The sequence below is a fragment of the Ornithorhynchus anatinus genome, chromosome X2 (assembly GCF_004115215.2).
Source record: "Ornithorhynchus anatinus isolate Pmale09 chromosome X2, mOrnAna1.pri.v4, whole genome shotgun sequence".
NCBI classification, from domain to species: domain Eukaryota; kingdom Metazoa; phylum Chordata; class Mammalia; order Monotremata; family Ornithorhynchidae; genus Ornithorhynchus; species Ornithorhynchus anatinus.
In genome coordinates, this window is record NC_041750.1 from 10790731 (window position 1) to 10804540 (window position 13810).

At 54.6% G+C, this 13810-nt stretch overlaps 1 protein-coding gene across 1 annotated transcript; it reads left to right on the forward strand.

The window, feature by feature from the left end:
- Positions 1-2781: 2781 nt before the first annotated feature.
- On the forward strand, positions 2782-12563 carry DAPK3 (death associated protein kinase 3). Its single transcript, XM_029053184.1, has 8 exons — positions 2782-2926; positions 6478-6838; positions 7011-7140; positions 8214-8262; positions 9267-9293; positions 9617-9769; positions 11027-11072; positions 11402-12563. Exons 1-8 carry the CDS (start codon positions 2865-2867, stop codon positions 11936-11938), a joined length of 1365 nt encoding a protein of 454 aa, XP_028909017.1. The 5' UTR covers positions 2782-2864; the 3' UTR covers positions 11939-12563.
- Positions 12564-13810: the final 1247 nt, after the last annotated feature.

Genomic DNA, 13810 nt, shown 5'->3' on the forward strand with positions numbered 1-13810 from the left:
ATTCTCTCCTGGACCCCCTCCAATCTGGCTTCCGTCCCCTCCACTCTACCGAGACTGCTCTCTCTAAGGTCACCCATGACCTCCTTCTTGCCAAATCCAATGGCTCCTACTCCATTCTAATCCTCCTTGACCTCTCTGCTGCCTTTGACACTGTCGACCATCCCCTCCTCCTCCACACCTTATCTCACCTTGGCTTCACGGACTCCGTCCTCTCCTGGTTCTCCTCTTACCTCTCTGGCTGTTCATTCTCGGTCTCCTTCACAGGCGCCTCCTCCCCCTCCCATCCTTTGACTGTTGGAGTTCCTCAAGGGTCAGTTCTTGGCCCTCTTCTGTTCTCCATTTACACTCACTCCCTCGGTGAACTCATTCGCTCTCACGGCTTTGACTACCATCTCTACGCAGGAGACATGCAGATCTACATCTCTGCCCCGGTCCTCTCCCCCTCCCTTCAGGCTCGCATCTCCTCCTGCCTCCGGGACGTCTCCACCTGGATGTCGGCCCGCCACCTAAAACTCAACATGAGCAAGACTGAGCTCCTCATCTTCCCTCCCAAACCCGGTCCTCTCCCAGACTTCCCTAATACTGTGGATGGTACGCCCATCCTTCTCGTCTCTCAGGCCCACATGGTGCAGTGGAAAGAGCACGGGCTTTGGAGTCAGGGCTCATGAGTTCAAATCCCAGCTCTGCCACTTGTCAGCTGTGTGACTGTGGGCAAGTCACTTAACTTCTCTGTGCCTCAGTTCCCTCATCTGTAAAATGGGGTTTAAGACTGTGAGCCCCACGTGGGACAACCTGATTCCCGTGTTTACCCCAGCGCTTAGAACAGTGCTCTGCACATAGTAAGCGCTTAACAAATACCAACATTATTATTATTATTATTATCTTTGACTCGTCTCTCTCGTTCACCCCACACATCCTATCCGTTACCGAGACCTGCCGGTTTCACCTTTATAATATCACCAAGATCCGCCCTTTCCCCTCCACCCAAATGGCTACCTTACTGCTACAGGCTCTCGTTATATCCCGGCTAGACTACTGTGTCAGCCTTCTCTCTGACCTCCCTTCCTCCTCTCTCGCCCCGCTCCAGTCTATTCTTCACTCCGCTGCCCGGCTCATCTTCCTGCAGAAACGAACTGGGCATGTCACTCCCCTTCTTAAACACCTCCAGTGGTTGCCTAACAACCTCCGCTCCAAACAAAAACTCCTCACTCTAGGCTTCAAGGCTCTCCATCACCTTGCCCCTTCTTACCTCTCCTCCCTTCTCTCTTTCTACTGCCCACCCCGCACGCTCCGCTCCTCCGCCGCCCACCTCCTCACCGTCCCTCGGTCTCGCCTGTCCCGCCGTCGACCCCTGGGCCACATCCTCCTGTGGTCCTGGAATGCCTTCCCTCCTCACCTCAATCTAATTCTCTTCCCCTCTTCAAATTCCTACTTAAAACTCACCTCCTCCAAGAGGCCTTCCCAGACTGAGCTCCCCCCTTTGTCCCTCTGCTCCCTCTACCACCCTTTACCTCTCCGCAGCTAAACCCTCTTCTCCACCCTTTTCCCTCTCCTCCTCCCCCTCTCCCCTCCCACTCCCTCAGCACTGTACTCGTCTGCTCGACTGTATATATCTTTATCACTCTATTTATTTGTTTCTTTTGTTTAATGAGATGTACAGCACCCTGATTCTATTTATTTGCCACTGTTTTTTTTATTAGAGAAGCAGCATGGCTCAGTGGAAAGTTCCCGGGCTTGGGAGTCGGAGGTCATGGGTTCGAATGCTGGCTCTGCCCCTTGTCAGCTGGGTGACTGGGGGTCAGTCCATTCATTCATTCATTCAATAGTATTTATTGAGCGCTTACTATGTGCAGAGCACTGTACTAAGCGCTTGGAATGTACAAATCGGCAACAGAGTAAGCCCACTGACGAGCTTACAGTCTATTTGGGGGAGACAGACAAAAACAATAGCAATAAATAGAATCAAGGGGATGTACATCTCATTAAAACAATAGCAATAAATAGAATCACGGTGATGTACATCTCATTAACAAAATAAATAGGGTAATAATATATACAAATGAGCGGACGAGCACAGTGCTGAGGGGAGGGGAAGGGAGAGGGAGAGGAGCAAAAGGAAAAGGGGGCTTAGCTGAGGGGAGGTGATGGGGGGGGCAGAGAGGGAGCAGAAGGAAAAGGGGAAGGTCAGTCTGGGAAGGCCTCCTGGAGGAGGTGACCTCTCAGTAGGGCTTTGAAGAGGGGAAGAGAATTAGTTTGGTGAATTACCGAAAAATTCCACAATTTTACTTCACTTCTCTGGGCCTCAGTGACCTCATCTGGAAAAGGGGGAGGAAGACTGTGAGCCTCACGTGGGACATCCTGATGGCCCTGTATCTCCCCCAGCGCTTAGAACAGTGCTCGGCACATAGTAAACGCTTAACTACTACCAACATGATTATTACCACTGCGCTGCGCGCCGGGCGGGACGAAGGGAACCGGAAGTGGGGCTGGAAGACAGGCAGTCGCCGTAGCCAATCAGCTTGGCCGCCCCCTCAGCGCTCGCCCCCGGGCCGGCGGGAGGGGGTCGGCGGGCCCCTCGCTAAGTGGGGGGCTGCGGGGGCCGGCGGGTGGTCGGCCCCTTCCCCGAGCCTCTCCGCCAGCCGAGGGGCCCTCCGCCCCTCATCGGGGCTGGCGAGGGAGGGAAGGGCAAAGGGTCCGCGGGGCGGGACGTGGCGGCGCGGGGGCGGGACTTGGAGTGGTGACGTCAGAGGGGGCCTCCCTCCCCCTTTTCCCCCCCCCCCCCCCCCCGCTCCCCTTCTCCATCTCGTCAGGGCTGCGGCCTCCTCTTTGTCGCCGGAGAAGAGGACCTGCCGCGGCCGTTCACCATGTCCACCTTCAGGCAGGAGGACGTGGAAGAGCACTATGAGATGGGCGAGGAGTTGGGCAGGTGAGCGGGTCCCCAGCCCCTCCCGGGGGCCCCGGGGGCGGGGGAAGGAGCAGGCCTCTGAACGGAGCAGAAACCGGATGCTTTGGACCTCTGGGGCAGCCTCAATCCCAGCCTTCCTCGGAGGGGGACGGGCTAGATTCTCCAAATTCGACTGTAGAAGAAGGGGAGACGATGAGGAAGGGAAGCCGCGGGGCTCAGCGGAAAGAGCCCGGACTTGGGAGGCGGAGGTCATGGGTTCGAATCCCGGATCTACCCCTTGGCAGCTGGGTGACTGGGGGCCAATCACTTCACTTCTCTGGGCCTCAGTGACCTCATCGGGAAAAGGGGGAGGAAGACCGTGAGCCTCACTGGGGATCCTGTATCTTCCCCAGCGCTTAGAACGTAGTAAGCGCGTAACAAATACCGACATTATGATTGTTAGATGTGAACAGGGGCGGTCCCGGCCTGTACTCCCTTCTCCGACTTAACATGGTCGCGAACATGGTAGAGCGGCCGGCTTCCTGCATGTCTGTTGGCTTCCTCGGGACCATCTCTTTCCCGTGGAGCCCACGGCCTTTTATGGTGAGGTCAGCCCTCTCCATTCCCATAAAAACTGGGCGCCACTCAGCAACCCCGTGATATCACCAGATGAGAATGTAAATACCCGAGGAACGTGGCCTCCTGGAAAGAGCCGGGGCCTGGGAGTCCGAGGACCTGGGTTCTGATCCTGGCCTGCCGTGGGACCTTGGGCAAGTCGCTTCACTTCCCTGGGCCTCAGTTCCCTCCCCCGAAACTGGGGATCAGCTCCTCCTCCCCCCAGTTTAGACTGGAGTTTAACTCCAGCCTAGACCCCAGTTAGACCACGAGGCAGCGTGGCTCAGTGGAAAGAGCCCGGGCTTGGGAGTCAGAGGTCATGGGTTCGAATTCCGGCCCTGCCGCTTGCCAGCTGTGTGACTTTGGGCAAGTCACTTCACCTCTCTGTGCCTCAGTTACCTCATCTGGAAAATGGGGATTAAAACTGTGAACCCCATATGGGACAACTTGATCACCCTGTATCCCCCTCTCAGCGCTTGGAATAGTGCTCTGTACATAGTAAGCGCTTAACAAATACCATCATTATTATTACTGTGAGCCCAACATGGGGCATATTACTCCCCCACCCCTTTGTTGCTCTCGCGCCGCTAACCTCCAGCTCTGGATCACCTTCACCCTCCGCTCCTACGCTCGAGCCGCTGAACGCGGCCGGCGGGAATCTAAACATCAGGTCGACCTTGTCCACCTCGAGTTTGGCCTTTCTTGCCTTAACTCTGCCAGGCATAACTATTTCTCTACCCTGATTGACACCCGTGCCCGTTACCCTCATCAGCTGTTCCGGACATTTAATTCCCTCCTCGGGTCCTCTGACATCCGTCCTCGCCCCCAGCGATCTGGCCATCTACTGCGTTAAGAAAAGTAACGTCATTAGGTGTGAGCTTCCCCAAATCACCCCTCCTCCTCCTCCTCCATCACCCCTCTTCTCGGCCCCCCTTTCAACTTTCCCATCCTTCCCAGCGGTATCTTCAGAGGAGATCTCTTGCCTCCTCTCAAGTGCCAACCCTTCCACATGCATGGAGGGGAGGTGGAATGGGAAGGGCCAGAGTCTGGGAAGAAGAGACTGCCTCATTGCCGGGAGAGTCACCAGGATAATAATAATAATAACGATGGTATCTGTTGAGCGCTTACTGCATGCCAAGCACTGTTCTGAGCACTGATCCTGGGGTAGATACAAGAGTCATTCAATCATATTTACTAAGCGCGTACTATGTGCAGAGCGCTGTACTAAGCGCTTGGACTGAACAGTTCGGCAACAGAGAGAGACAATCCCTACGTGATAACGGGCTCACGGTCCAAGGTAGGACATAGTCCACGTCCCACAGTCTCACATGGGATTTACCGTCTTAATCACCATTTTAAAGATGAGACGATTGAGGCACAGAAGTGAAGTGACTTGCCCAAGGTCACACAGCAGACAAGTGGCTCTAATCCCAGCTGTGTGGGTGGCTCCCTATCCTATCTAGTATTCATTCATTCATTCAATCAGCAGACAAGTGGCTCCCAGGCCTGCGCCCTTTCCACTAAAACATGCTGTTTCACCTGCCATGCCAAACTGACAGATGGCAGCAGAATGCTCGGAGGAACCAATGATGCCCTCTTTGAAATCCAGCGGGGGAGGAGGTCCTAGGCCGAGAAGAAGGCATTTGTTAAGCTCTTAATATGTGCCAAGCACTGTACTAAGTGCTGGGGTAGACACAGATTAATCAGGTCAGACCAGTCCGTATCGCACATGGGGCTCATAGTCTGAGGGGAAGGGAGAACAGGTACTGAATCTCCATTTTTACCGATGAGGAAATCGAGGCCTAGAGAAATGAAGTGATTTGCCCGAGGTCATGCAGCGGGCAAGTGGCCAAACCAGGATTAAAATCCAGGTCCTCTCACTCCCAGGCCCGTACTCTTTCCACTGGACTGCACTGCTCATACAGCTGTTGTCTTCCCCCCTGCTGATCATTCTTTCCCTCCCCCTCAACCAACCCGACTTCCTCCTCCAACTCTCCCCCATCCCACCCTGGCCCAGCCCCAGCACCCACCCCCCCCACACAAATTTGCAGTCCCGGAAGGCGGCGGCTGCAAATGGTGGAAGGGGGTGGGTGGTTTTGGTGGCGGCGGCTGAGGTGACCGCAGCAGCGGCTCTTAATAAAAGTTCGAAGCATTGAAATGAAAGAGAAAAGCCATGGCGGGGGACGAGGTGTGAGGGGCCGGGAGATGAAGGTGGTCAGGAAAGCTGCGGGCTGGGTCGACGTGACACGGCCAAAGAAAGGGAACTGTTCTTCGGACTGCACTGTCGGCTAATTTCAGTGGCGATGAGAAGAAGGCTAGGTAAGTACCTGATTGTGTGTGTGTGTGTGTGTGTGTGTGTGTGTGTGCGTGCGTGATTGATAGCTCTGGAGCTGGCTTTTTGGTCAGAGAGAAAAGGTAACTGGAGAAAGTAATAATCCTCTTCCCTCCCAAGGTCTCCTGCTCTTGCTTGACTTCAGTTCTGACCCATTAGTTAGGCCGGTTTTAGAAATAACTTAGAATTTCGCCCGTACCTAGCTCCTTCCTCGCTTTCTCTTACTCGAAGTTGAATCAGGGTGTGATTTAAAATCAACACACATCTTTCTCTCCTCACCCATCTTCCCTCTCCCACCACGACCAGAGCTGGTCTTGTGTGGGAAGACGCTCCTGGGTCCAGAGCCCCATGTATTATTATTTTTTTTTAGGGCCCCATAGTGAGAGCGAGAGCCATTTTATCCCTCCTTCTGGCTACTCCGGTTCCTGTCCTCTATTTTAGAGGGTGGTGCCCTTCCCCCCACCCCTGTGCCTTTGGGACGAGGCCGACGATTTCCCCCATATGCGGTTGTTGGTTTCTCCAGTCCAGTGGGAAAAGCGGATTGATGGTTCGGTGGAGCCCCAAGAATCAACGGGAGTGGGACGTCTTCTGCTTACCCGGGAGCTTTTGGGAAAGGTACTACTTCGGCTTTTCCGATCTTTCCTAGCGGTCAGTTTGCGATTGTGCGGAAGTGTCGGCAGAAGAGTAATGGGCTGGAGTACGCGGCCAAGTTCATCAAAAAGCGTCGCCTGTCGTCCAGCCGGCGGGGGGTGAGCCGGGAAGAGATCGAGCGGGAAGTGGACATCCTGAGGGAGATTCAACACCCCAACATCATCACCCTGCACGACATCTTTGAGAACAAGACGGACGTGGTGCTGATCCTGGAGCTGGTCTCTGGCGGGGAGCTCTTTGACTTTCTGGCTGAGAAAGAGTCCCTGACTGAGGAGGAGGCCACTCAGTTTCTGAAGCAGATCCTGGATGGGGTCCACTACCTGCACTCCAAGCACATTGCCCACTTTGACCTAAAGGTGAGTCTTGCTCCCTCGCCCCCAGACTCGGCCTTACAGGCTCAGAGAAAACGAGGCTCTGCTGCCGCTGTCGAATGGGCGCTGTCCTCTTACCCCCCCCCCCCCATCCCCAGTCCGGGACCTGAGAGGGTGAGTCCAAACCCCTGGAGTCTGATGACTTGTTCTTCCGCAGCCTGAGAACATCATGCTTCTGGACAAGAATGTGCCCAATCCTCGCATCAAGCTGATCGACTTTGGCATTGCCCACAAAATTGAGGCCGGGAATGAGTTCAAGAACATCTTTGGGACCCCAGAGTTCGTGGGTGAGAGACTTTCATTCAGTTATATTTATGAAGCGCTTACCGTGTGCAGAGCACTGTATCAAACGCTTGGGGAAGTAGGTCTCCTCCATATGGGGTGGGAAGGGTGGGAAAGGGAAGCCAGGCTCCGGAGTGACTTCTTTTTTCCTGGCTGGGGGAGAGGGAGCACTAATGCCATTCTCCCTTGGGTATCTTTTTTTTTAATGGTATTTGTTAAGCAGTTACTATATGTCAAACACTTTTCTAAGCACTGTACAAGTTGATCAGGCCAAATCCAGGCCCGTCCTACATGGGACTCACAGTCAAGTAGGAGAATGGGCATTGAATTCCCATTTTACAGTTGAGGAAACCGAAGCAGGCCTAGAGAAGTGAAGTGACTTGCCCAGGGTCACCCAGCAGACACGTGGCAGAGCCAGAATTGGAACCCAGGTCCTCAGGCTCCCAGGCCTATGCTGTATCCTGTAAATCATGCTGCTTCTGGGTACTCTTTTCCAGGGCTTCGTACGGTGCTCTGCCCACAGTAAGTGCTTCTGTTCTGTGGCTTTTTGTTGTTTTTTTTTTTAAATGGTATTTGTTAAGCACTTACTATATGCTGGGCACCGTACTAAGCCCTGGGGTGGACACAAGGTCATCAGGTTGGTCACAGTCCCTGGTTTACTTGGGGCTCACAGTCCCCATTTTGCAGATGAAGGAACTGAGTCACAGAGAAGTGAGGTGGCTTGTCCAGGGTCACCCAGCAGACAAGTGGCAGAGTTGGGTTTAGAATGCAGGTCCTCTGATGCCCAGGCTCTTTCCACTAAGCTACACTGCTTCCCCTCTATTATTTTGATTACCACTGGCCCAACTCTCTGACCCTCCGTAGGGCTTCCAATTAGATGCAGAGGAGCCCAGGTTCTGCAGGTCCAGATACCCTTTCAGATCGCCCATCCACCCGCTTCAACGTTCACCTTACCCTGGTTCTCCCCGGCTCTGCGGCCTCTTGGGGTTTTGGAAGCCAAAGGGGTTGAGTCTTTTCTGAGCGGGAGCGCTAGGGGTGTCCTACTTGAGACTGATCCATCGCCTTCTCTTTCACCAAGCTCCTGAGATCGTGAACTACGAGCCCCTGGGGCTAGAGGCTGACATGTGGTGAGTGCGACTTCCTTCGAAGCCCCCGGCGAGTTCAACCCACTGCCCTGTTCTAGTGATCGTAGCATTTGTTAAACACTTAATGTGCCTCAAGCGCCATTCTAAGCGCTGGGGTAGATTCAGGTTAATCGGGTCGGACACAGTCCCTGTCCCACAAGGGGCTCACAGTCTAAGTCGGAGGGAGAACAGGTATTGAATCCTCATGTTACAGTTGAGGAAACTGAGGCACAGAGAAGTGAAGTGACTTGCCCAGGTAGCGGTCGGACTTGAACCCGGGTCCTCTGACTCCAAGGCCCAGATCTCTTTCTACTAGACTGCGCCACTTCCTGTGATGGGTGACTCCCGTAACTTCTGAGCCCATCAAGCCTAGCCTCAGGAAGTGGGCTGAGAGAGAGAGAGAGAGAGGTCAGTAGGAGATAGAGTTTTTTGGTTAAGAAGCCCTCTCCTTCTGCCGCTTCCCCCACAGAACTTGTATTCTTTGCATTTCCCTAAAGTCCTGTTACCTGAGGGTATTCTTGCATCTTGGAAACTAATTGCGGCGGCTCAAGGGTCAATTTCAGGAAATCCAGGCCTCTTTTCTCCCCCGGCTTTCCTATTTTTTAAAAAAATGGTACTTGTTAAGTGCTTACTAGGTGTCCCTGTACTGTGGCATTGTGCCAAATGCTAGGATGGATGCAAGATAATCGGGTTGGCCATGGTCCATGTCCCACATGGGGCTCACGGTCTTAATCCCCATTTTGCAGAAGAGGTAACTGAAGCACAGAGAAGCTAACTGACTCACCCAAGGTCTCACAGCGGACAAGCGGTGGAGCCGGAATTAGAACCCAGGTCCTTCTGACCCTCAGGCCCGTGCTCCATCCACTAGGCCACGTTGCTGCTCTCCTGAGGGCGTGAAGTACCTTCGCCCTCTTCCTGAACTCTTGGGGTCCTGCCTCTTGCCAGTGGGATATCTGGGTTGCAGAGGTGGCCAGTTGTGACCAAGTTTGTCTTTTCTTCCCTCTTAGGAGCATTGGAGTGATCACCTACATCCTGTGAGTACCTGGAGGTTCAATTCTCTTGTTTCCCTTTGTTAAAGAGAAGGCGAGGGAGACCGTGACCCTACCTGGCCATGTGCCGGGCCTCTTAACCAACCCCCCGAGGGGCAAGTCCTAGCTAGTCAAGCTTGGACCCTTAGTATCCTCTGAAGCGGCGAGGAAAGAGATTCTTTGCCATGCCCGTATTCTTCCATCTGTTTCTCCCAGCTTCCACCCAAGTAGCGTACTCTCGCAGTGTGGGAAACCGAGCTTGGGGACCAGGGCCCTTGGCCTAGGTGAGCACCAACCTTTGACAGGGTGCGTGTGTGTTTATTGTCCAGTTTAAGCGGCGCATCTCCATTCTTGGGTGAAACCAAACAAGAGACCCTGACCAACATCTCGGCGGTGAACTATGACTTTGATGAGGAATATTTCAGTAACACCAGCGAGCTGGCCAAGGACTTCATCCGCCGACTACTCGTCAAGGACCCCAAGTACGAGGTTCTGGGGATGGGGGTGGGGGTAACACCTGGACCGTCCCTTGTGGCGAGGGAAAGGCCAGGGAAGCTCCGGGCCTAATGATGAATAATAGTAATAATTGTATTTCTTAAGCGCCTACTAAGTGCCGGACGCCGTAGTGGGTGCCGGGGTAGATACAGTGTAAGCAGATTGGACCCAGCCCTGTCCCACGCGGGGCGCACAGTGTAAACCGGAGGGAAAATGGGTATCGGAATCCTCATTTTACAGATGAGGACAAAGTGGCACAGAGAAGTAAAGCGACTTGCCCCAGTTCACACAGCAGGCAGTTGGCAGAGTCGGGATGAAAACCCCAAGTTCCCCCAGGGTCCCCCCCAGCCCAGGCCCGTGTCCTTTCCACTGGGTCACGCTGCTTCACCAGATTAAGTTGGTTGATTTTTATTGCCTGGGTCAGAAAAGAATGGGGAGATGAAGTGGTGAGTGTGAATTGGCCAGGGCTGGCTCCGGTAGGCGTCGAGAGTTCTTGGAGTTCCAGTTCCAGCTCGTACTGACTTGGATCAGGCACTTCCCACCTGCCACCTCAGTTTCCCCAGTCAATAAATAGCGCCTTAATCTCCATCTCCTCCTTGGAAGAAGTGTCTTATTCTTGCAAGGAAATACAAACATTTCCCATCTCACCTTTTCCACAGGCTCCAATCAGTCCATCGGTGGTATTTCTTATACGCTTTCTTGGTGCAGAGCCCTGTACTGAGCGCTCGGGAGAAGACGACACAGTAGAGTTGGTAGACCCGATCCTTGCCCTTAAGGAACTTGGGGCCTAACTGTGTGCCGGGCCCTGGGCTAAGCACCCTGTAGAAGACCACGTAGTTGTGTTGTTGGTAGACCTGAACCTTGCCCTCAGGGAGCTTACAGTCTGCTGGGTGCCGAGCCCCGTATTCAGCGCTCAGGAGGGACCAACGTAGCAGATCCTTGCCGACCCTTGCCCTCAAGGAGCTTCTGGTCTGCCATGCGTAGAGCCCTGTACTCAGCTCTCGGGAGAGGATGACCCAGAAGAGTCGGTTGACGCGATCCCGGCCCTCAGTGAGCTGTGGAGGAGCTCTTCCCTCGTTCCCCGCCCACAGACAGAGAAGTGAAATACCCAATTTTGCCTCTGAGCTACAGGCCTGGGGCCTCGTGGCTCTCTCTTCCAGCCCAAGGGCTCTGGAGATCCTGGGCGGGAGGGGAGGTGCTGAGTCAGGCCAGGGAGCAGGAATGTAATGCTGCTCTTGTTCCAGGAAGAGGATGACCATTGCCCAGAGCCTGGAGCACTCCTGGATTAAGGTGAGGAGATGGGGAGTCTCCGGAGCACAGGCTCCAGGGCCGGCAGTTTGAGGAAGTCACCCTGTGTCCATCGACACAGTCCATCCAGGGGTGGCCCAAGAGCGGGCCCGGGGTGAGGACCCAAGGGAGTGACCGAGCCAAGCCTCGGGGGCCCCTGCCACCTGATGCTCTGTGGCTCCAGAAAAACGGCACTGCAGCGTGTATAAGGCGCCCTCGGGGCAGCGCCCCGGAACGTCTTTCCCCTCGTGGCCCGGTCCTCGCCGAATCCCCACTGATGTACTCGCGCATTGAGTCTTGCCTCCGTCCTCCCCTCCCCTCCCCCCCGCCAGGTGATCAAGAGGAGGAACGTGCGGAACGAGGACAGCGGCAAGAAGCCCGAGCGGCGGCGGCTGAAGACCACCCGGCTCAAGGAGTACACCATCAAGTCCCACTCCAGCATGCCCCCCAACAACACCTACATCAACTTCGAGCGCTTCTCCAAGGTGCTGGAGGAAGTGGCAGCGGCCGAGGAGGGCCTGAGGGAGCTGGAGCACAGTAAGAAGCTCTTCCGGGAGGACATCGAGGCCCTGACCTCCATCTACGAAGAGAAGGAGGCCTGGTACAAGGAGGAGAACGAGAGCATCGGCCAAGACCTGCGGCAGCTCCGCCAGGAGCTCCACAAGACGGAGGCCCTGAAGCGGCAGACCCAGGAAGAGGCCAAGGGGGCCCTGCTCGCCGCCAACGGGCTCAAGCGGGGCTTCGGGCGGCTGGAGAACCGCTTCGAGGCCCTGGCCAAGCAGGTGGCGTCTGAGATGAGGTTCGTGCAGGACCTGGTGCGGGCCATGGAGCAGGAGAAGCTGCAGGAGAGCGACTGCAGCATCCGTTAGCAGCTCCGACCACCTCCGGCGGGGGGCCGAGCGGGGATGGCGGGGAAGGGAGACGGTGTTCTCCTCGGGGGCCGTCTCCTGCGGGCAGCAGCCCGGACTGGTTCCGTACGGATGGCTAGAGAGACCAGCGAAGCTTCTCGTTTGTTTTCTTCCTCTTCCCAGTGTATATGGGAAATTTCAACTTGTTCCTGCACCAGAAGGGGGGAGCAGGCTTAGGCGGTCAGGTTGAGTTCAAATCACAACTCGATTATAGGGCTAAGGGAATTTTCTTTAAACTTCCTTTTCGGATCTGTTTGTCGAAGTATAAACGCCTTTAGGACAAGTGGCTTTTTTTTTTTTTTTTTCCTCCCCGCTCCTTTGGTCAGGAATGGGCCTGGCCCTGGATCCTCCACCCCCGACCCCTTTCCCTACACTCTTCACAGAGTGGACTTCTCTCCTTTTCTTGCTCCCTCCCTTCTCCGGCCAGTTGAATACTCATGTGGCGGAAGGATATACTCACAGTGACGGGACCCGGTCTGTACCTGTTATCTATGGCTATAATCGGACTCGGGTCCTGGAACAATGTAATGCACACAACATATGAAAGAGTGCATCATGAGTAAAATAAAGTTTTATATCTATAGGATGCCTGGGTCGTGCCGTTTGGTTACTTGCGTCGCCCTTGGCTGGGAGGAGAGGTCGGGTTTAGGGGCATTGTATTTTTTATGGCCAAAGCAGTTGTCATTCGGTCATACTTATTGAGCGCTTACTACTATTCATTCATTCATTCAATAGTATTTATTGAGCGCTTACTATGTGCAGAGCACTGTACTAAGCGCTTGGGATGAAAAAGTTGGCAACAGAGACAGTCCCTGCCGTTTGACGGGCTTACAGTCTAATCGGGGGAGATGGACAGACAAGAACAATGGCAATAAATAGAGTCAAGGGGAAGAACATCTCGTAAAAACAATGGCAACTAAATAGAATCAAGGCGATGTACAATTCATTAACAAAATAAATAGGGCAATGGAAATATATACAGTTGAGCGGACGAGTACAGTGCTGTGGGGAAGGGAAGGGAGAGGTGGAGGAGCAGAGGGAAAAGGGGAAAATGAGGGTTTAGCTGCGGAGAGGTAAAGGGGGGATGGCAGAGGGAGTAGAGGGAGAAGAGGAGCTCAGTCTGGGAACACCTCTTGGAGGAGGTGAGTTTTAAGTAGGGTTTTGAAGAGGGGAAGAGAATCAGTTTGGCGGAGGTGAGGAGGGAGGGCGTTCCAGGACCGCGGGAGGACGTGGCCCAGGGGTCGACGGCGGGATAGGCGAGACCGAGGGACGGTGAGGTGGGCGGCGGAGGAGCGGAGCGTGCGGGGTGGGTGGTAGAGAGAAGGGAGGAGAGGTAGGAAGGGGCAAGGTGATGTAGAGCCTGGAAGCCTAGAGTGAGGAGTTTTTGTTTGGAGCGGAGGTCGATAGGCAACCACTGGAGTTGTTTAAGAAGGGGAGTGACATGCCCAGATCGTTTCTGCAGGAAGATGAGCCGGGCAGCGGAGTGAAGAATAGACTGGAGCGGGGCGAGAGAGGAGGAAGGGAGGTCAGAGAGAAGGCTGACACAGTAGTCTAGCCGGGATATAACGAGAGCCCGTAGCAGTAAGGTAGCCGTTCGGGTGGAGAGGAAAGGGCGGATCTTGGCGATATTGTATAGGTGAAACCGGCAGGTCTCGGTAACGGATAGGATGTGTGGGATGAATGAGAGAGACGAGTCAAGGATGACACCGAGATTGGGGGCCTGAGAGATGGGAAGGATGGTCGTGCCATCCACGGTGATAGAGAAGTCTGGGAGAGGACCGGGTTTGGGAGGGAAGATGAGGAGCTCAGTCTCGCTCACGTTGAGTTTTAGGT